At 47.2% G+C, this 22,171-nt stretch overlaps 1 protein-coding gene across 3 annotated transcripts in view; it reads left to right on the forward strand.

Annotated features, from left to right (window-relative positions):
* The first annotated feature begins 1,280 nt into the window (after positions 1–1,280).
* The window catches only part of LOC126524406 (ribosomal protein S6 kinase beta-1-like), a 124,631-nt gene continuing 103,740 nt past the window's right edge, over positions 1,281–22,171 (forward strand). For 2 of the 3 annotated variants that reach the window (XM_050172730.2, XM_055067292.1), the window contains exons 1-2: positions 1,281–1,704; positions 6,705–6,742. In XM_050172730.2, coding sequence (XP_050028687.1) covers positions 1,612–1,704; positions 6,705–6,742 — 131 coding nt within the window. In that variant the 5' untranslated portion in view covers positions 1,281–1,611. The remainder of the gene's footprint in view (positions 1,705–6,704; positions 6,743–22,171) is intronic. The other variant, XM_055067293.2, reaches the window with a different exon arrangement.

Here is a 22,171-nt window from a genome sequence, read left to right on the forward strand (position 1 = left end):
AATATTTGCCTTTAGTGTCCCTTTAACGGCCTCATAACCGCCAGCCACTGTTCCTCCGCGAAGCTGCAAATAGTTCGTGCTTCAAACTTTCCCTGTTACCAAAATAAGGCGGTAGTCACAAAAATAAAATTATAAGCGCGTAATTTAATTCGTTTCAATGCGCAACGTGTTTCGACAACACTAGAATATGGGATGCGAGCACGAGATTATATTACCAAATTGAGGAACAGAAAATTTATTGTAGGTTATACAGCAGTGTGTGTGGGGGGGGGGGGGGGAGGCGGTCTGTGCTTAGAAAAAAAAAAAGGCAAAGCTAATTTCGAGCTCGAACACCTACAGTACATGCGCATGTGTGTTTCGCACTGAAATTCGCCTTAATTAACTTCCAATACCTGTAAACATTCATTGTTGTCTCAGTCTATATAGCTAAAGCTTATTTCACTACAGTCGTGTACTTTTGAGAAAGGTTAGCTTTTAAAACTATTATGCAATGCATGACAAATGCCAAAACACCTGAGCTGACGGAAATGCTATTTCGCTGAGTGTTTACTTCATTGTCAAAAGACACACACGTGGGCACACACGCCTGCCACATGGCGAGGAAAACCATAACATTATCTAGAGGTTCCGGCAGCAGTTTGAAGGGTAACGGCACATGTTTGTTCAATACACGATCGAACAAGAGAAAGGAAAGCGGAATGTGACATTGAATAAAACTTCCTTCTCCGCTTATGCACTGTGCAGTCAGAACCAACTAGTAGTGAATATCGCCGGTCGTGTGCAAGTACGAACCGACTAACCCAGAAACACGTTGTATTAACTGTAACATCTGCATAAACAGTTAAAAACGATCGTAAACAGTAATTGGATACAATTTTAGTAATACCAATCATACGGTTAATGAAAAAAAAATTGCTGGCGGCCATGGCGCATTCCTGGCACCTGCAATCGCTTTTGACGTCTGCACTGCACGATGGCAGGCTTCGAGATTACTTCCGTTTATCCGAGGGAGCAGTCGCAGGGGGCTGTGACTTGGACATTACTATTATCGATCACATGTCGAAGACAGCGTATGGTGGGTGACGGAACTTGGGAACAGGACCGAATGGGAAAAATTATGCATTTGAATTTCGCGGGCGAAAGATGCTTCGTGAAAACCCAAGTGCCGAAACAAAAACTGACTAGATTGCAGCGCCACCCATGGCATTGCAAGGCAACCTGGCAAAAAAGGTGAAGCCTTGACTCGTCGTCAATTTTCGTTATCTCTTACAAGCCTTGAGAAAAAAAGCCCTTCGGCTCGTGTTTTCTTTTTTTTCCATTACGCTTCGGTACTTCATCCGTTATCGAGGCTAGCTGCAGCTACCATCAACGAGGGTGTGAATTTGTCGCACGCCGTGTCGTGCATCTTTTGTGAGCCGTGGAACGAGCATTGCACCAATCTGTGACCACTGTGTGCGCGTGTGTGAGCAGCTCTTTCCGTCGCTCGCATCACCTGCGCGAGAGCGGAGCGGCGTGGTGGTGAAATTGGGGTGCCTGGTTGCGCGCGCGTGAGTGTGCTCGTCGCGACGTCTTGTCATGGGCCTGTCGTAGTCGAAGGCAGGCTCCTGCGCTATGATGGCCGGTGTGTTCGACTTGGAGCTGCACGACGCCGAGAATGACAAGAACGACGAATCCAGCGACGACGCCATCGAAGTGGACGAGCAGGTAGGCAGCACGCGGCCGGCCTCGACGCATGGCATCGCACCGCGGTGACCGCATGGCACACGGTTACCGCGCAGCGCGGTCCGTTCGCGCAACCGGGCTCGTTGCCGCTGTTTCGAGCGCGCTTGGCACGCGGCGTGCACACGGCTGCGCATTGCCACCGTATGGCGGGGCGGCCAGCCGAGCGCGCGCGTGGGGAAGGCCTTGCTCGGGCTGCTCCACTAGCCCAGTTCAGCCACATTCCGAGACCCGCAATCGCGCTCTCGGTACGGAGGAATTCCCGACGCCCCGTTGTTGCGCCGGTGGGTGATTGTCGCCACCCCCCTCCGCCAACGACACCGACGAGTGTGCGGGAACCCCCGTTGTTTATTTTGACACGTGCTCGTAGACCCCCTCCGCTGCGGCGAAGCCGTTGTCTTGGGTTTCGCCGGTGCCCCGCCGAAGCTCCTTGCCAGGAAGCGACGTAATTGCTCGAGCGAGCCGCAGGTGTGCGGACTCTCTCCTGCTTCCCCTCGCGGACCGCGGTGCGATCATCGGCCTTTCTACCCACGCCCTCCTCCACCAAGGCGTTCCGACTCCGCGCCGAGTCGTGGACCGCAACCACGGGTGTCGCATTCCTCGATTCTGCGTAGTACTACGGCGCGAGTGGCAATGCTGCACTCGTCGAGTGGGCGTGGACGCCTTCAGAAAGCTTTAAAATTGAAAGAGCACTTAGGACGCGGAAACGACGCCGCGCAGCGCTCGACCTCGCGAAGCGCTTTGCAGCAGTGGGGTAACGATGTTGCACGATTGCCCCCTCCCCGCTGATGACACCACGCGCTGAGCTGTCGCTGATTCAGAGGGTGCGTGTGGTGCCGTTTCCTGCTCGCGCGTGCTGATATGCACAGGAGAATGGTGTAGCGGAAAGAAACCGGAGGCGACGCAAGTAACAAAGCAAAGCGGCGCGTCCATCTGGCGAAGGGAATGCGCAATACACGCGTATAAACTTGACCTCGAAATGCTGCAGCGGCAGACTCGCCGGCCGCGTGTAGCCTTTCGCCCTCCGCGCAAGGTCGTCGATTCCGCTGTGGGGAGGAGCGCAGCGCGAACACGTGTGCCGTGACGTGATTGCCACGCAGTGCGAATGCCGCGTGCGACATCTGTTCGCGCAAGCGACGGGTTTTCCTCGCCACCTGTGCGATAAGGTGGGAGGGCGATAGGACCGCCGCCCGACAGATGCTCGTTTGAATGAAGGCGCCTTCGAGGCCCGATTGTCATTGTGGAAGCGGGAGTTTTTACTTACTGTTGTACTGCTGCATGTACAATATGCATATCTGTGTGTCCTGTGTAATACTGTGCTAGATTTCTTTTTTCTGTTGCTATAGTTAAGGAACATCCACCACAATATAGTTGCGCTTAGTTCACAAACAGCGCTGCCATTAAAGATGTATATCTTTATATTCCACATGTATTTTTGTTATTCATACACAGTTACTATGCGGTAGGGCAATTGCATAAGGCTTGCAGTCAGGCGACATATGTCTTTGGCTGCCATTGCAAGGGATAGGCAGTACGGCATCTTAGTACAGAAAATTCTGCTAACTGGGTGGTATCGACAGAGCACACTGTACTTTAGCATGACAGATGTGGGACGCAAGGTGAAGCCAATGCACAAAGCACTACTCAAAACTAAAGTGTATTGAAAGAAATCAAACACTTAATCAAACTTGGCACAAGGAAATAGGGGAGAAGGTAAGGCAGGGGGGTTAACCAGTTTAGCTCAACCGGTTTGCTACCCTACACATGGGAGCAGGAGGGGGGTGAAAGATGGGGAGGGGAGAGAGAGAGCACATAGGCACAGCACACACATCGTCAGTTACAGTCCGTCACCCTTGCGTGGTACGTGACATCTCTGTCACAGCTGCTTGTCCAAGCCCGTCTCTTTCAAAAAACGCAGTCCCTTCGTCGCCTTCAGCTGCGATGTCTTCTGTCGAAACCTGGCACAAAGAATGTTAGGTTAGCGTATGAGAAAAATGGACAAGGAAAATAAGGGGGATTTTACCTTGCTGCCAGTGATGCCAGCAGCATTCTGTGCATGCAAAAGTGCAGATAGAGGTCATAGGTCATAAACGCACATAAGCGTTTACAGGAACATTAACACAAGCGTGCTGTCATTATCATACCATCCTCAACATTTCGTCATAGTCATGCAGTTGTCGCTATTCCACAGTGGTCTTACTGTCATTGCCATACTGTTATGATACATTCATCATTCTGTTGTCATCATGCATCATTGTTATTACATCTTCATCGTGCAATTGTCCCTGATCAGTCATCACACAGTCGTTGTTATTCGTTTGCAGTCATCATGCTTTCATGGTTGTACTGTCGTCATTCTAGGTTCCTCAAGCCATTGTTGTCATTGCCGTTCTAGTCACATCGTCATCATAATTCCATCGTCATCATCGTATTATCTTCATACTGTCGTAACAACGTAGTTCTCTTTCCGTCATCATTTCGTCATATCACTGTCGTTTCAGCGGCATGCCATCGTTGTCATCCCTTCTTTGATAATTGTCATTTTGCAGTCAGCCTTCCATTGTCGTCATATCCTATTATCCTTATGCTGTCGTAATCATGCAGCCATCGTCATTCCAGTGTGGTCATATCATTGACGTCATGCCATCATGGTTGTTCTATCATCATTCTATTGTCACCATGCCGCCGTCGTCTTGCTGTCATCTTTCTATCGTTGTCGTAAGTTGTCATTGTTGCTATGGTTCTATCATTGTCATTCCAGTACCATCATGTCATTGTCGTCGTGTTGTACGTGCAGTTCAGAATTACTTGGAAACTGATGAAATGATATGCCAGAACCTCTACCGCACACAGGCTAACGTAACGAACCACAGCAGTTAACAGTTGCTGCAGAATATGCTTCCGATAATGCTGCTCTTCCTAATGTGCAATGAATGTAGAAACCACACACCAACCTGGAAAGAGCATTCAAAAGAATGCACTGCAAATGCCACCAACACCCTCTTTAAATAACGTCTCTTGTGACAGTGGCCAGGTGCCACTGCTACAAACTAGGCTGTAATGTCACTCCAGGCGCTGACCAGACACACTCAAGCTGAAGTAAGGTCTCGCGCACCACTAGGAGCAGCGGCAGGACTAGGGTGGCAGCATTTGAAAAGCTGGGGGTGCCGTACTACTGCTGCTGCATTCGAGCACAGTCGTTGCAAGTGTTTCGTTCCTTCCAATAAACTTCAATTGCAGGTGTAGTGCTCTGACTGTGTTACCTTAGTCTCGTTTCACGTCTATACTCGCAGGACAGCTTACTCTAGTAGCCGGTCACCTGCTCCACCACCTGCTTTTGTATGTGTTGTGCTGTTTTTCCCCCATTGCTAGAAAGCAGTACTAGCTAGAAATGCACATAACGATACAAGACTTAATATTAAGGCAGCAGCTATTGAAGGAGGCATCTGTATCGGGAAATATTCCATTATGTTGACGGATAGAAATTTCCTTACTTAGGGTAATCTGCATGTGATGAGCCGCCATATGCCTTAGTGTGTCCTTGTTGATTTGTGGTGGTCTTGATAACTAGCACAGATATATGTGGTTGTGATCACATGCGCGAAGTTATATATTCATGCGTCTTTCTATAAATGCCAGTTGGAAGTCGGTGCTTGTCCTTGTCGCTTCTTTTTGCATTCCATGTCTACTTTCGCATTGGCGATATCATTATGCAATGCTAACTAGCCTGGTCTCACACCTTGCTTCAGTTTGTATGGTCCCCCCTTTCTCGTGAATTGTGCTAATTTTGTGGGGAGCACAAAACATGGGCCACGATGGGGCACAAAATTTTCCATGAATGGGAAATCTGCGCCAATGTGCACCAACTTGAATTTGTTGTGCCATACTGTTCCAAAAGGGTCTTTTTTACTTAAATTACACCATTGCTACACCATGACGTATGCTAGAGTGAGTGTATGCTAAAAAATGCATAGAGCCTATTCTAAAAAATGCAGAACTGCTAATTGAGTGTGGCATGAAGATGGAAAATTTCAGTGACATTCAGAATGGGCAAGCTGTGTGGATGCAAGCAAGGGAGAATATGGCAGCTAGTGGGAAACGGCTAGCGTTGGCGAATAAGGCAAAGAAAGCGCAGGGCAGTGCACACTGGAGTGTAGTTTTTGTACGAATATGCTTGTGTTAAAATTCAAGCTCATCACAGGTTCATTTTGCTAGATCTTTGCTAATGCTTATTCATGTTCTTTTTGTGCTGTGCTGGCACAAAAAGAGAAGAGCAGGGATATATTCTGGGCTTTCATTTTTTTTTTGTAGAAGCATGTTCTGATAAACATCCTCATGCTGCAAGTAACTTGTTCCTATGTACAATATCATAACACTGTTTCTGTGAGTTTCCCTATATGACCACTCTGGGATACTTCGTGTTAAAGTAATGGAATGGGTTAATATATCGGTTTTTCATGTGTTCCGCTGTTCTTCAGGATAACACAGAATCGCACTTTTGCTGAAAGTGGGCTTCTTCTGTGATCTTGTTAGTACTAGGTGATCTTACTTTTTTTTTTTTGTTACGAACTGTGTTAATATTTTCATTGAAGTCAGAGGCGTGAATTTTGCTCGCCTTTGAAAATAATATGTTCTTATAATTATATTGTTCATGATTCTTATGACGATTATATAAGCTAGTGAGGACATTCTAGAGTAAATTTTGTACATCTTGTGTGTGCTTTCGTGAAAACCCTATGCCCGCTCCAAGCAGAGGCGCAGCTGTTACAAAAGTAGATGTCGCCTGCTCCAATGGCTGCTCCAAAACACTGGAGGCCATTGCCACCACTGTGAAAGATAAGTTTGTATGTGGACATTATAGAAATCGTGACATCGTCGAAAACAAACTAGATACTTACGAACATTGTATCAGTGCCCCTCGATTGCATTGGGTGCATTGGGAACTCCTTTTCAGTGAAATTAAGTATGCGTTTTTCTCTTTGCAGAGCCTTTCGGTGGAGCCCAATATCAACTCCATATTAGAGTAAGCACCTTTGCACTCTGTTTCTTTTATTTCCTTGTTATTCGGGCCAGTTTGAAATTGTGTTGAAGCAGTGTAGCCTTTACTCTTATTTTTGTGGTCATTCATATGGGACAGGCTGTGCTAACTAGGCTTGAATATTGAAATAACACCTGCCATTTTTATCATTGACCAGCTGGGTATGAGCCAGATATTACTATAGCTGGTGTTTTAACCATAAAGAAAATTGCTCTAAATTAACCTTGGTGCTCAAAGTTGTGTCTAAGCCGAGGCGAAATTTCACAAAGCATGTTGTTCATGATGTGTGCACGCACCGTCAATAGTAAAAGTTGCTCCTTTGTCTTTCTTTTCTTTCCCCACCTTTTGTATTCCTAGTTTTTAATTGTGAAATACTCTTTCCTGTGCACAGCTCAAGATTGAAGAACCATTTGTGATTTCAGTGATAATTCAAAGGAAAGGGAATTAAATTTAGCACATCTTATGCTTTCACCATGTAGCAATGAAATATAATGGCCAATTAACCCACAAGCACCCCTAAGAATCAAACTTAATCCACACCTTTCATTGCTGTATATAAGAAACATGCAGACCGGTAACATCGTATAGTCAGTGGCAGCTGCATTGAACACTTCCCTGAAACACTATTTTGTAACTTTTTTCTTTTGCCTTTCTTTTTCATTGGCTGGCATGATGCCAAGCTTTTATCAGCCATATTGGCCACTCACTGTCACAGCTGATAAGAACTGAACAGAATTGACACCAAATAATCTGCGTAATATGAGATTCTGCTTGATGCTCTCCGGGTGCATTGGCAGCAACTGGTTGTAACATTTATTTCGGCAGAACAGTTTGAGTATAGCTGCTCCTGTGGTGTCATTGCCATAATCACTCATGCTTATTGCTTCCATGGGTTCAGCTTTTCCTGCTTGCTATGTATATTATTACAATAGCAATTATATGACTCCAGGCACATTTCTGCCATCGACGTTGCCATGAGGTTCCGTATAAAGTCCATGGGCGATAAAATCATCGCGAAGCACTGTATGCTGTATGTGCAAATGAAAGTGTGGGAGAGTGATCTGGCGATCGTGGCTCAATATGGCACATGCAACGGCAGAAGGCGGAGAGGAAGTGCGCTGCCTTTCGTCACGCGCAAGACTTTGGGGGGGGAGGGAGAGGGAGTGCATTCTACTCCGGGTGGCAGTGCGTGCCCGGCCGGGCTGCTGCATCTTGAAAGCTTTCTGCAGCAGGTACAGAGTCCCTGCTGTGTTGTCTTTTCGCGACTTGGTTCGCCTTTAAAAGTAAGCGGCTGCACGAAGGTCAATTCACTTGCTGCTGCTGCTGCCATGTTTCCTCACTGCAGTGTTTTGACAGCTCGTTTCCATGCTCCTCGAGTGAGATGTGTTTATGTTGGCTTGCATGCGCTTGACACCATCCTTGTTAATTTAGTTATACTCGCAGACAACTTTCTGTGGTTATGAAGGGAAAGCTACGGAGGCAAGCAAAGCATGCATATGTGAAAGTGCTTCTGAAGATAGTCCTGCATTTTAATCCACATTAGTTTAGGCTGGGGAAGAGAAAACACAGGTACTCTATTAACAACAGTTAAATAAGACAGAACACACCATTGAGTGTAAAAGTTTACTCATTTTGGGGCTTTTTCCTTTCGCGTCTGGGCAAATGCGAAGCCGCGCACATTGTCGCTGTGTCGATTCAGCGTCTGTTCCGAGCAACCAAAAGTACTGCCAAACGCTGCTGGACTACTTGGTGCTGTAACAGATGTGCAGCAGCCACGTGCCCGTAGCTTTCTCTTCATAGCCATAGAATGTTGTCTACTAATATAGTATGCCTATATTTACAAGTTGATACAGCCGATAAAATTACTATCCTTACTTCATGTGGCTGTCCACTAATTTGCTGTCGCAATCGATGCTTCGTCTTACAGTCGAAACTGTGACTTTTTATGCTTTGGAAAGCATTGAAGCTGTGTTAGGTTGACACTTTTATGTACTGCAACCGTAAAGTTAGCAAATCAGTTCTGTGGAGGCCTGCAATGTGGAACACTGATCCACTCAAGTACAGCTGAAGAACTTTTTTCTTCGGGGAAACCAATGTAAATTTGTGTTGTGTGGTAGCTGTGTTGCGGCTCGTGAACTGTTTGTATGGACTCTTCCTGATGTCCTTTTTTATGTTGCCATGGCTTTATTATTTGCAAAGTATGTTTCATTTAACTGTGTGTCAGAACAAAGGAGCCAAAAGCTTTACGAGCAATGTGTTCTTGCACACATTTAATGAAAGGAAGCACATAGTCAAGGGTTTCATGAACCCCCGCAGGGGCGTCTGCATCAGCAGGCGTTTGGTGTGTTGCGACACTACGTACCCGAGCACACGAGGGTTGGACCCTCCCGCGTGTAGCCGTGCGTGGCTTAGCCGTGTCTGGGGAAAAGGGGATCCTGGGGGTTGAGCCGATGCTGGGTGTTTGGACCTTTGAGGCCCCCCGGCGGAGGCAACACACCTCTTCGGCCTCTGCTTCGCATAGACGGCACCTCCAGACTGACCCACCTGGAGGAAATCGGCAGTCGCCTTTTCCTGTCTCTCTCTACCCTCATCTTCGCCTTTCTCTTCCACTTTTCCATCTTTCCTCTCTTCTATTCATTTCTTTTAACTTCCTATTTTCTGGGTGACAAGGGTTAACCTTGTGTAATATATCCAGTCTCGGGTATATCTATATTATGTTATAGTGGGAACGTACCGCTGGCGTACGCAGAATAGAATTTTTCTAATCCTGTGACATCCCCAGGTTGGGCTCCGAGGTGGGCGGCGGGCATTCCTGCCGAATAAAGTAATCCTATATTTGGCTTCTAGTTTCCCCTCACTCCCTGATCGCTCCCTGAAGAGGGGGCACACCGACGAAATGTTAAACTTTCTGATGAAACCAAAAGAAATATTTCCCAAGTACCACGTAATACATAGTGAACATGAAACCAAGACAGTCCGTACAATATCCGCATTTGAGGTTGTAAAATGTCTGACAGAAGCAATTGGCTCTGGTTACAAACTAACTAAGATGGGAATCGGCGACCTTCTTCTGGAAGTGCGTGACAAGCTTCAGTACAGCAAACTGACTAAACTTGTTGCGTTTGGTGACATTCCTGTCTCTGTGGGCCCCCACCGGTCAATGAACACTGTGCGTGGTGTCATTTCTGGTGACGACCTCCTTGAACTCAGTGAAAGCAAGCTGTTGGATGGATGGCAAAACCAAAACGTTGTAAAGATGCAACGAATTAAGTTAAGACGCGATGACAAGGGAATCCCAACAAAGCATGTAATAATAACGTTCGGAACAAGGGAACTGCCATATCGATAGAGACCGGATATTGTAAACTTCGCGTACGACCATACATCCCCAATCCACGCCGATGCTTCAAGTGTCAGCGTTTTGGGCATGGGTCTCAGAACTGCCGAGGGCGTGCTACTTGTGCAAAATGTGCATCTAAAGACCACACATCAGATAACTGTTCTTCCACAACCCACTGCGCTAACTGTGACGGAGACCACTCCGCCTATTCGCGATCGTGCCCGTCATGGAAGAAAGAAAAAGGAATAATCGAACTGAAGGTCAAACTAAACATTTCTTTTCCAGAAGCGCGCAAGCGTTTTTCTGTCCACCACCAATCGAATCCGTCCTACAGTGATGTGACGCGCCGGGGGCAGTGCCACATCCTCTGGCGACCGCGCAAGTCACACGGAGTGTGACGGTGATTACGCCATCAGCCCCCCTGGCGCGAGCAGCCACTCCTCGTCCGCCCCCTACCACGAAGGACCAGCAGACCTCCGAGCCTGTTGGTCCCAGGGCCACTGCTCGTGCAGACAGGCCCGAAAAACCCCGGAGAGTGCCCGCTGAGCGGGGGTCATCCAGCGCCTCTGGAGAGGCGATGGATGTAACAAACTTCTCCGGCGTCTCAGACGCCGAAGGAACGGCGTTGCTCCCTGGAGCGCGCCAACAAAAAAGAAATACCCCGAATCAAGGGGCCTGCAAAGGTCTCTTGAGCCAACCTAATTGATCTCTTGACACACACCATAAAACACTTCCAATATGTACATACAGATAATGCATTAGAATGTGAGAGGTTTAATACACAATCTTGATGATATTGCTACAGAATAGTATTACCGATGACGAAGAGGCGAGCAGTAAGAAGACGACGACGACGATTGGAGGCTAGCGCGGGCTGTTGCCTGCTGGCCAAGTGCGGCGTATTACGTTGTAAATATACTTGTATATAGCTTTTCATCTGCGTCTTCTTACGTAACATATCTGGTGGAGGTGGACGGTGCGTCGAGCCTGGCTTCATGGCTCCCGGCGATGACAACTCGACTCAGCCGCCTCTGACACCTGCTGCCACTTCGACGACCTACATCACTCTCCCTGCTCCTCGTGATCCTGGCGTATTCTCGGGCAAAGATGGGGAAGACGTCGACGACTGGATCAGCCTGTACGAACACGTCAGCCACAATAACCGGTGGGACCCTACTATCATGCTCGCCAACGTAGTCTTTTGCCTCGGTGGCACACCTCGAGTTTGGTTTCGGATGCACGAAGAGGAGCTCACCAGTTGGGATTTGCTCAAGCAAAAGCTCCGAGACTTGTTCGGCAACCTCTACGGTCACAAACTTGCCACGCAGAAGGCGCTTTCCGGCCGTGTGCAGACGTCAACAGAGCCCTATGTCACGTACATTCAGGACATCTTGGCTCTGTGCCGCAAAGTTGATGCACACATGACTGAGTCAGACAAGGTATCCCACATCCTCAAAGGCATTGCCGATGACGCCTTCAACTTGCTCGTATTCAATAACGTCGCGACGGTGGATGCTGTTATAAAAGAGTGCCGCCGCCTGGAACTCGCTAAAAGCCGACGTATCGATCAGCAGTTTGCCCGTTTGCCCAACACCCCAGCGACATCTTCCTGTGCCGACGCTCCTCGTCCCAACAGTACTGGTGATATTACCAAGATCGTCCGGCGTGAGATTGAGGCCGCCTATCCGGCTGCCTACGACTCCAGCCCCACCAACGCACCTGCAGTCACGGTTTCCCTGATCCAGGCAGTTGTCCGCCAGGAGTTCGAGAACATGGGCCTTCACACCATCTGCTCGGCCCATCACCCTGATACCCATCCGGCTTCTTCGATTCCGCCCCGTCCCGCATCTTCTTACCCACCACGTTTCCGCAACCCAGCTGAATGGCGCACTGCTGACGACAAGCCCATTTGTTTTCACTGCCGTCGCATCCGGCACATTTCTCGGCACTGTCGACCCGGTCTGCTTATACTGCCTACTCTCGCCCCTCAGGTGGCCCTTCTCGTCCCTATGCCGCACGCTCCGATAATGCCGCCACTGACTCTCCTGTGCCGAACCGCCCCTATTCTCGTTCGCCTTCGCCCCAACGACGACAATCTCGCTCTCCCCAGCCCCGTCGCTCCTTTTCGCCGACTCCCTTCGGACGCCGCTCCCAGCCTGAAAACTAGATGATGCAGCGCCTCGAGGTGACGCTGCATTGCTCCCTACGCCGCCAAATCCTCCACTGACGTTGCCCACTCACTTGAACCTTCTTGACGTGCAAGTCGACGGTGTTCCTGTATCTGCTCTTATAGACACTGGGGCGCATTTGTTGGTAATGAGCGCAGACTTTCATACCCGCCTGAAAAAAAATCACGCCCGCCACGACGCATGTTGTCCGTGTCGCCGATGGCGGAACAGCCCCCATAATTGGTATGTGTGCCGCCCGTGTCTCCTTCGCCAACCGCTCCACAATTGTGCTATTCATAGTCATCGCCCACTGTCCCCACGACATCATCCTCGGCTTAGACTTCCTCTCCGAACATTCTGCTCTCATTGATTGTTCCGCCAGTACTCTCCGCCTTGACCTGCCTGTTCTGGATCCCGCTGAACCACACCCCAGTCGCCTCAGTTCCGTCGACATCGTTCGCTTGCCACCTACAGCACTGACTTACGTTGACCCAGTGTCATCCCCACCAGTGCCCGATGGTCCCTATATCGCGGCTCCTATACAAGACCTCCTCCTTACACACGGGATCATGGTACCTCATACCGTTTTGTCTATTACGGCCAATTGCGTCTGCCTGCCAGTGGTCAATTTTGGCTTGACGACACAAGTGCTGCCACGCGGGGTGTCTCTGGCCCAGCTTTGCTCATTCGAGGATCACTCAATAGCATCTATTGAGGTAGACGGCAATTCAGCCGATCCTCCTTTACCATCTCAGTCGACAATTTGTGTCATCGCCGACTTGCAGAAAATAATTGCGCCCGACATGCCGTCCGAGCACGCTCGTGAGCTCTACTGCGTTCTGTTTTCCTACAACGATATTTTTGACTTTAACGATCGTCCTTTGGCCCAAACTACAACTGTTAAACATCGCATTAATACCGGCGATGCCCCTCCTATTCATCGCCGCCCGTATCGAGTGTCACCGGCTGAGCGTCAAGTTATTCACGCAGAAGTTCGCAAAATGCTTGCCAGGAACATCATAGAACCGTCATGTAGTCCATGGGCGTCACCTGTTGTACTGGTAAAAAAGAAGGATGGCTCATGGCGCTTTTGCGTGGATTATCGGCACCTTAACAGGGTTACCAAAAAGGACGTGTATCCCCTACCTCGGATCGATGACGCCCTTGACTGCCTCTATGGTGCTCGCTACTTCTCTTCTATTGACCTCCGCTCCGGCTAGTGGCAGATTGCCGTGGACGATCTCGACCGCGAGAAGACTGCTTTTGTAACTCCGGACGGTCTTTATCAATTCAAAGTGATGCCGTTCAGTCTATGTAACGCTCCTGCCACTTTTGAACTCATGATGGACTCCCTTCTTCACGGTTTCAAATGGTCCACATGCCTGTGCTACTTGGACGCCGTCATAGTATTCTCCCCAACGTTCGCTACGCACCTCGAGCGCCTCTCGGCAGTCCTGGACGTTTTTCGTCGCGCCGGTCTGCAACTGAACGCATCGAAGTGCCAATTCGGCCGTCGCCAGATTACCGTCCTTGGGCATCTCGTTGACGCAAACGGAGTGCAACCGGACCCAGGCAAGATCCATGCTGTTACGCACTTCCCTGTTCCGAAGTGTGTCAAGGATGTGCGCAGCTTCATCAGCCTTTGTTCCTACTTCCGCCGTTTCGTAAAAAATTTCGTGGCCATAGCATGACCACTAACCGAGCTTTTGAAAAAAGACACCCCTTTCCGGTGGGGCGATAACGAGGCCTCTGCATTCTCGCATCTAATCGACGTTCTCACAACGCCTCCCGTTCTGGCCCATTTCGATCCTTCTGTGCCTACCGAAGTCCGTACTGATGCCAGTGGTCACGGAATGGGCGCAGTACTGGCACAACGCCAGCGCGGCCACAACCGTGTTATCGCTTACGCCAGCAGGCTCCTCTCACCCGCGGAGCGCAACTATTCCATCACTGAGCGTGAGTGTCTGGCCCTAGTTTGGGGGGTTGCGAAGTTCCGCCCATACTTATATGGCCGACCCTTTTCCATTGTCACAGACCATCACGCGCTTTGCTGGTTATGCTCACTGAAAGATCCTACAGGAAGACTTGGTCGCTGGGCATTACACCTCCAAGAATATTCATATACTGTCACCTACAAATCTGGCCGACTACACAAGGACGCTGACTGCCTGTCTCGTTACCTGGTAGACGAGCCTGACGACGCCAACAGTACTACCCCCAACGGCATTTTCTCTGTGTCTGCCTTTGCTAACATCGCCGATGAGCAGTACCGAGACCTACCGCTGCGAGCACTCATCGAGCGTCTGCGCTCTACACCTACCGACGCGTCCGTTTGCCGCTATGTTCTCCAGGGCGGTATTCTGTACCGAAGGAACTTCCTCCCTGACGGATCTGATCTTCTTCTGGTCGTGCCAAAACATCTACGACAGACTGTGCTCTTTGAGATGCATGACGCACCTACTGTAGGACATCTTGGCATAACCCGCACGTACGACCGCGTCCGCCGCCGCTTCTATTGGCCTGGTCTCGCTCGCTCCGTCCGACGCTATGTTGCTGCCTGTGATACCTGCCAGCGTCGGAAAACACCTCAGGTGCTACCTGCCGGTCATCTCCAGCCGATCACTGTCCCTGTGGAACCGTTCTTTCGTGTTGGATTAGACCTCCTCGGTTCCTTTCCCACGTCATCCTCTGGGAACAAATGGGTAGCCGTCGCAACTGATTATGCCACCCGATACGCTATCACGCGGGCTCTCCCTACCAGTTTCGCCACTGACGTCGCGGACTTTCTCTTGCGTGACATTATCTTGCTTCATGTCGCCCCACGACAGCTGCTCACTGACCGTGGTCGTAACTTCCTCTCGAAAGTTATTGCCGACATTGTACATTCCTGCTCCACTCAGCACAAGCTGACTACCTCATACCATCCTCAAACCAATGGCCTGACAGAGCGGTTAAACCGTACTCTTACCGATATGCTGTCCAAGTACGTTTCCAAGGACCACCACGACTGGGACATTGCCCTTCCTTACGTCACATTTGCTTATAATTCTTCCCGGCACGACACCGCCCAATTTTCTCCCTTTTATCTACTCTACGGTCGCGACCTTGCCCCTTGACACGGCACTTCCTCCTGCTTCGATCTCAACAAGCGAGTATGCGCGCGACGCCATCGCCCTCGCCGTCCATGCACGCCAGCTTGCCCGTGCTCGACTGACGGACTCGCAAACCACTCAGCAGCGTCAGTACAACGCCCGCCACCGTGACGTACAGTTTTCGCCTGGTGCGCTCGTGCTCTTGTGGTCGCCCTCTCGTCACGTCGGACTTTCACAAAAGCTCCTTTCGCGATACACCGGGCCCTACCGCGTGCTGCGCCAGGTGGCGCCTGTGACGTACGAAATTGCCCCTGCGAGCTCAACCTCGTCATCTATTGCGGCATCTAGTGATGTCGTGCACGTCAGTATGCTCAAGGCCTACTACACTGCTTCCGAGTCCGGCCTTTAGTCGCTCCGGGACAGCGCTTTTGCCGCCGGGGGTAGTGCTACGGAATAGTATTACCGATGGCGAAGAGGCGAGCAGTAAGAAGTCGACGACGACGATTGGAGGCTAGCGCGGGCTGTTGCCTCTTGGCCAAGTGCAGCGTATTACGTTGTAAATATACTTGTATATAGCTTTTCATCTGCGTCTTCTTACGTAACAATATTAACGAACTCCTTCGCAAGTTTAATCCAAGGGTACTGTGTGTGCAAGAGACACACCTCAATCCTTCACATACTAACTTTCTCAAACAATATGCCATTTACCGCAAAGATCGCAGTGATGCTCTCGCCTCGTCAGGCGGTGTTGCTATTATAGTTGATAAAGGTATCGCCTGCCAACATTTACATCTGCAAACGCCCCTTGAGGCAGTGGCAATCAGAGCCGTGCTATTTGATAAGTTAGTCACGGTTAGCTCTCTGTACATCCCTCCATGCCATCAACTTTCTACAATAGAATTCCAGAGCTTTATCGCAGAACTCCCCGAACCTTACATTGTAGTAGGCGATTCAAACGCACATAACACCCTCTGGGGGGATTCTCGTTGTGATAGAAAAGTTCCTTTTATCCTCCAATGCATGCTTACTAAACAAGAACCCACATTCTATAGCGTGGCGAACAAAACGTTCTCATCTATTGACTTAAGTATAACATCAAGTACACTAGTTCCATACCTGGAGTTGGACGTGATCAAAATCCATATGGGAGTGACCATTTCCCAATTGTCTTAAAATTAACAAAAGGCGATAAGTGTTCCCCACATCTGCCACGTTGGAAGGTCGACTGTGCTGACTGGAAACGATAGAGAGAGATGACACATTTGACCTGGGATGATATCTGTACTCTCTTAATCGATGATAGAGTATCATATTTGGCGGCATTTATAACTTATGCTGCATCAATATGTATCCCTCAAACGAATGGACTTTTTGTCAGTATTGATTGACATGGCAAAGGCTTACGACACCATGTGGCGGTTCGTAATTCTCCGTGATCTGGCCGAAATGGGAGTCTGAGGTAATTTGCTGAATGTCATCTAAAGTTACCTGTATAACCGCACGTTCTGCGTCAGAGTTGGTAATGTGCTATCTCGTCTATTTACACAGGAAACAGGTGTACCACAAGGTGGCGTGCTTAGCTGCACTTTATTCGTTATAAAAATGAACTCACTTTATGCTATCATACCACGTACAATGTTTTATTCTGTGTATGTAGATGACGTACAAATAGGTTTTAAATCATGTAGTCTTTCCATCTGTGAGCGACATGTGCAGCTTGGGCTAAACAAATTGTCAATGTGGGCTGACGAGAATGGGTTTAAATTAAACCCGCAAAAAAGCACGTGTGTTCTCTTCTCGAACAAGAGAGGTATATTACCTGAACCCGCTATTTATCTTAATCGACAACAGCTCCCAGTGAGCCATGAACATAAATTTTTGGGCCTCATTTTAGACACTAAATTAACATTTATCCCCCACTTGAAATATCTTAAGGCGAAGTGCATGAAGACAATGAATCTTCTGAAGCTCTTGTCCCGTACATCCTGGGGAAGTGACAGAAGATGCCTTTTGAGCCTGTATAAAAGTCTGATAATATCACGCCTTGACTGTGGTGCTATAGTGTATAGTTCTGCTACGCCTAGTGCCTTGAAGATGTTAGATTCGATTCATCACTTGGTTATCCGTCTTGCTACAGGTGCCTTCAGGACTAGTCCAGTAGAGCCTGTACGTTGAATCCAACGAATGGTCTCTTCATATGCAAAGAGCATATTTATCTTTCTCTTACGCCCTGAAAGTTAAATAAGATATTCAGCATCCATGTCATTTTGCAATTAGCGACTTGTCCACTGCCAGGCTATTCCGTAACCGCCCAGCCATCAGGCCTCCTCTGTCCCTCCGAGTGGAAGCACTGTCAGAAGAAACAGGCGTCCCTTTTCTAGAAAATATCCCAATGGCTCCTACTCGGTTCCCACCACCTTGGGAGTGGCAAACTATCCAATGTGACATATCTTTCTTAGAAATATCGAAATGAGCGCCTGAGGCTCACATACAATCACATTTTCTTGAACTAAAAGAGAAGTATTCCTGTGCTGAATTTTACACGGATGCTTCGAAGTCTGCTGATGGTGTTGCTTACGCAGCTCTTGGACCATCATTTTCAATATCTGCTGGGACGCTAAACCCACACACAAGCATCTTTACAGCAGAAGCAAACGCTATACTCTCAGCTATTAAACACATCAGGCTCACAAACATCGCTAAGGCTGTTCTCTTCACAGACTCATTAAGTGTCGTGAGAGCACTAATTAGTTTACAAAAACATAAGAATTCCATTTTGAATGAGCTGTATAACTTATTGTGTGCCCTATATGTGTGCAATCAAGTGACTGTCATATGCTGGGTACCCGGTCACAAAGGTATAAAAGGGAATAAAGCAGCTGACGAAAGCGCTACGTCAGTAAGTTTTAGCGACAGAGATGGAAATATTCGCATCCCTGCCACAGACCTAAAGCCTTTTCTACGCCTTAAATTAAGGAATCATTGGCAAGGTGAGTGTGATACACAAGTAATGAATAAGCTTCACATAATAAAACCAAAACTGGGGAACTGGATAAGTGGGAAAACAGCACGTTACAAGGAAGTAATTCTTTGTCGATAAAGGATAGGCCACACATACGGTACTCTCTTATCTCTTGACTGGAGGCGATACCCCGATTTGTGATAAGTGCGGCAATAGTCTGACAGTACTCCATGTTCTTATTCAGTGCCCTGCAATAGAAACAGAGAGGAAAAAGTATTTTCCTTCTGCATATCGTGAAAATACACCTCTTCACCCTGCATGTTTTCTTAGTGATGAACCGCTTTTTAACCTGAAATTAGTCTTACAGTTTTTATCGGAAACAGATACTCTCAAAATCATTTGGACAGGTAATGTTTAGCATACGACAAACAGCCCTTCTATTAAAAGGGCTCTCTTGAGGTTCTACTGTCACTGTTATGTGTTGTCTTGTTCCATCATGTTTTTAATGAAACCCAATTGCAATCGTCCATGCCCTAATCAGTGTCATCATTTTAGTACCTATTTATTTTACGCCATTTACAGCGACAGTTCTTAGGCCTTTTTACAGCCATGTCACATTTACCATGATGAATCCACTGTCCACTGCATTCACAATACATTGTTAAAATTACCTTTTGGCATGGCGCTCTTTGGCCATACTTGGTCCTTGTGCCATTAAACACCACATATAATCATCATCAAGGGTTTCATGAACATGTGTTTTGTTGAGTAACATCTTGAATACGAAGTTGGAGTCACTGACCGAGTGAAAAAAATAATTAAAAATAAAAAGCAGGCACATTTTGGAACCTATACGGGTTCGTTTTTGACTACCAAAAAGTCAGTGTTGCTTTCCTGCCAAGATATGACATGAGCAAGAAGTTTCCTTTCATGCTGTTGATAGCATTGATCGTCATTTGGATGAGTAAGGATTTAATAAAAAAAATCGAGTCATTGGATTCTTCTCCTTAGATGTGATTGTGGTGTTACTCCAATTGGGACAGTAACCAAAGCTATCAGTGTCATCAGCAAAGGACCTGTCACAGTGGCTATCACTTTCTTTTGCTGTGCACATGTTGTTTCCTGGCAGTGGTGGTTGCATCTCGCTCCCATTGAACCTAGATTCAAACTGAACTATATTGAATGATTAGACTTCTGTAAGGACAAATGTGTCATTCGTAGTCAGAACAGACCTTTTGAAAGTGAGAAAATGGAGAATCAGAGTGGTGCTACCTATTTTGAACAATCCAGCCTGATATGATGTCACCACAGGCTGATTCATAAAGAGCGACAGAGAGGGAGGTCATACGGGTCAAACTCTCCTGTTTTGGCGCAGGCAATTCAAATTCAGGGGGCAGCAGCAGGACCTTAAGTCGGCATGTTTCTACTCAACATTCATATACTAGCAGGTGGAAACCATGATATACTTCTATACAAATAATTCATCTATTTAACTCTGCACAATATTTTCCTTTATAAAGCGTCTCTCTAAAGATTCCCAGGTGGTCAAAATTATTCCAGAGGCTCTGCCATGGCAGTCCTCATAATCCACTGTGCAGTTTTTGAACTTTAAAGCCCACACTTATTATTATTCTTGATTAGCAGGGCCGTTTGATGCTTATTTGTTCTTCAGATGTTGTTTTGATGCTCCTTTATTGTTATTGTGAATTATCTAGTTACGTCATGTAGTGGCAGTTATGGTCAGCACACAATACCTTGTACACCACACCAGGATAATCGCTTCTGTAAAGCTTGCATGGTTTCCACATCCCATTAATGTAACAGGTAGTTTGACTAGTCTGATAGGTAGGTGGTTGGCAGTTTCACCGTGGCTTTTTAAGTAGGGCTAGCGCATCCTTTACTTTTCCTACTCGGGGCATACTGAAGATTGGCCGATTGTTGCTAGTAGTGTTCATTAGTTTGCCAGGCTTAGGCAGCATATTGGCATGTGCCTGTTTGGATACTAAGGAAAGTCACCAATTCCCATTGTTTTGCTGATAACAACTAGGAGATCATGTTTTTCTGGTAGCTGCAAAGCATCCTATACGTGACGATGAGGCCCAGAAGTGCTTCAATTGCATCGGGGTGCACCGAACTACGCTCTGCAAAAACAAAGCAGATTCCCACCTACGAGGATTTGTTTGGTGCAGGTAAAACAGAAGGACAGGGATTAAATTCAGTGTAGAATGTGTTTCGAATGTCCTAAACCAATTTTTCTATTGTGCAGCCCACTTGAAGTTGGTATCCCTGGGTAGTATGCTGGGGTTTAGGACGGCTAATTGATGTGCAAAAGAAGTGTGTCTGCCCATTTAAATTGTCACAGAACTGGGCCCAGCACCAGATTGCCTGATGATCAACTCATTCCCGGCTTTCTTTTATTTCACAGGTTCTGTGATGAAGGGAGTTTTAAAAGGGTAGCTGCGAGAGTGGCAGAGGCACTTGGCTTCTGAGCATGAAGTTTCAGGCTTGATTCCCAGCTGTGGTCGGTGTATTTTAATGAGATGGAATGCAAAAAAGCTTGTGCGTCAACCTCTGGGTGCACCTTAAAAAACCCCAAGGGGTTATAGTTCGCTTTCAGTCTTCCAATATAGTATCTCTCATGGACCACAATGCTTTCAGTTTGTTTCAGTTTATTATTCTTTCAAGATGCATAGTTGGTTGTTAATAGCATACAGGCGAGGGTCCCAAAGTAAAACGACTTCAGCGGGACCCTCGGTTAACAAGATTGGTACAAAATGATTGACGTACTAGTGTAAAATTGTGCAATATACAATAAATGAATAGTGAATGAAGTAGTGGAAAGGAATACATTGGATTTATATACAAGGAGTCACACATGAAAAAAAAATCTCACATTACTAATCTAAATTGTTATAACCTATTTAATAAATGAAGTACACACTTTATATACAAAGTAACTTAATCAAGACAACTAGTTATAGAAAATCAAATTTTTATGTTCATATTCGAATGCATGCAAGGATGATGATGATTTAAGAGCATGGGGTAACTCATTCCACAGTTGAATCGCTGAGAAGGAGGTAGTCATTTTTGCCATAATTTGTGTTGCATTTAGGTAACAGAAAGTTGTGTTTATGGGTAAACCTTGTGCTATTGGTATTTGAGCAATCTAGAAGTTAATAATTGAACTGCGAGCTATTTATTAAGTAATTTAAATAGAATGATAAGTAAATGAAATTTAAACAAGCCATATATAAGAAGAATGAAGTTAGCCTGAAGGAGCGGAACAGCATTAGAGTAGAAAGAACTGTTGGTAATAGTGCGAATGGCCTGGTTTTAAATGTGCTGTATGGGCGAAAGGTGACAGTTTTATGTATTTCCCCACGTAGTAATGCCATATGTAAAGTGAATATGTATGAAGGCAAAGTATAAAGACAATAAGGCATGAACAGAAAAAAATGGACGAGATTTAATGAGAGCTCTTATACCAAAAACATGGTGTTGGGCTGCTGCACACGAGGTCGTGGGATCGAATCCCAGCCACGGCGGCCGCATTTCGATGGGGGCGAAATGCGAAAACACCCGTGTACTTAGGTTTAGGTGCACGTTAAAGAACCCCAGGTGGTCGAAATTTCCGGAGTCCTCCACTACGGCGTGCCTCATAATCAGAAAGTGGTTTTGGCACGTAAAACCCCATAAATTAATTAATTAATTATACCAAAAACAGTTTTTTGCCTAACATAAGCAATATTATTAATAAACTTGAAGTGAGGGTCTAATTTTATGCCAAGGAAAGTTACAGAATCGGCTGCAGGGATTAAATGATGGCCTATGAATGCTTGCGGTAGATAA

Source organism: Dermacentor andersoni, chromosome 3 (genome assembly GCF_023375885.2).
Source record: "Dermacentor andersoni chromosome 3, qqDerAnde1_hic_scaffold, whole genome shotgun sequence".
Classification (NCBI taxonomy): Eukaryota; Metazoa; Arthropoda; class Arachnida; order Ixodida; family Ixodidae; genus Dermacentor; species Dermacentor andersoni.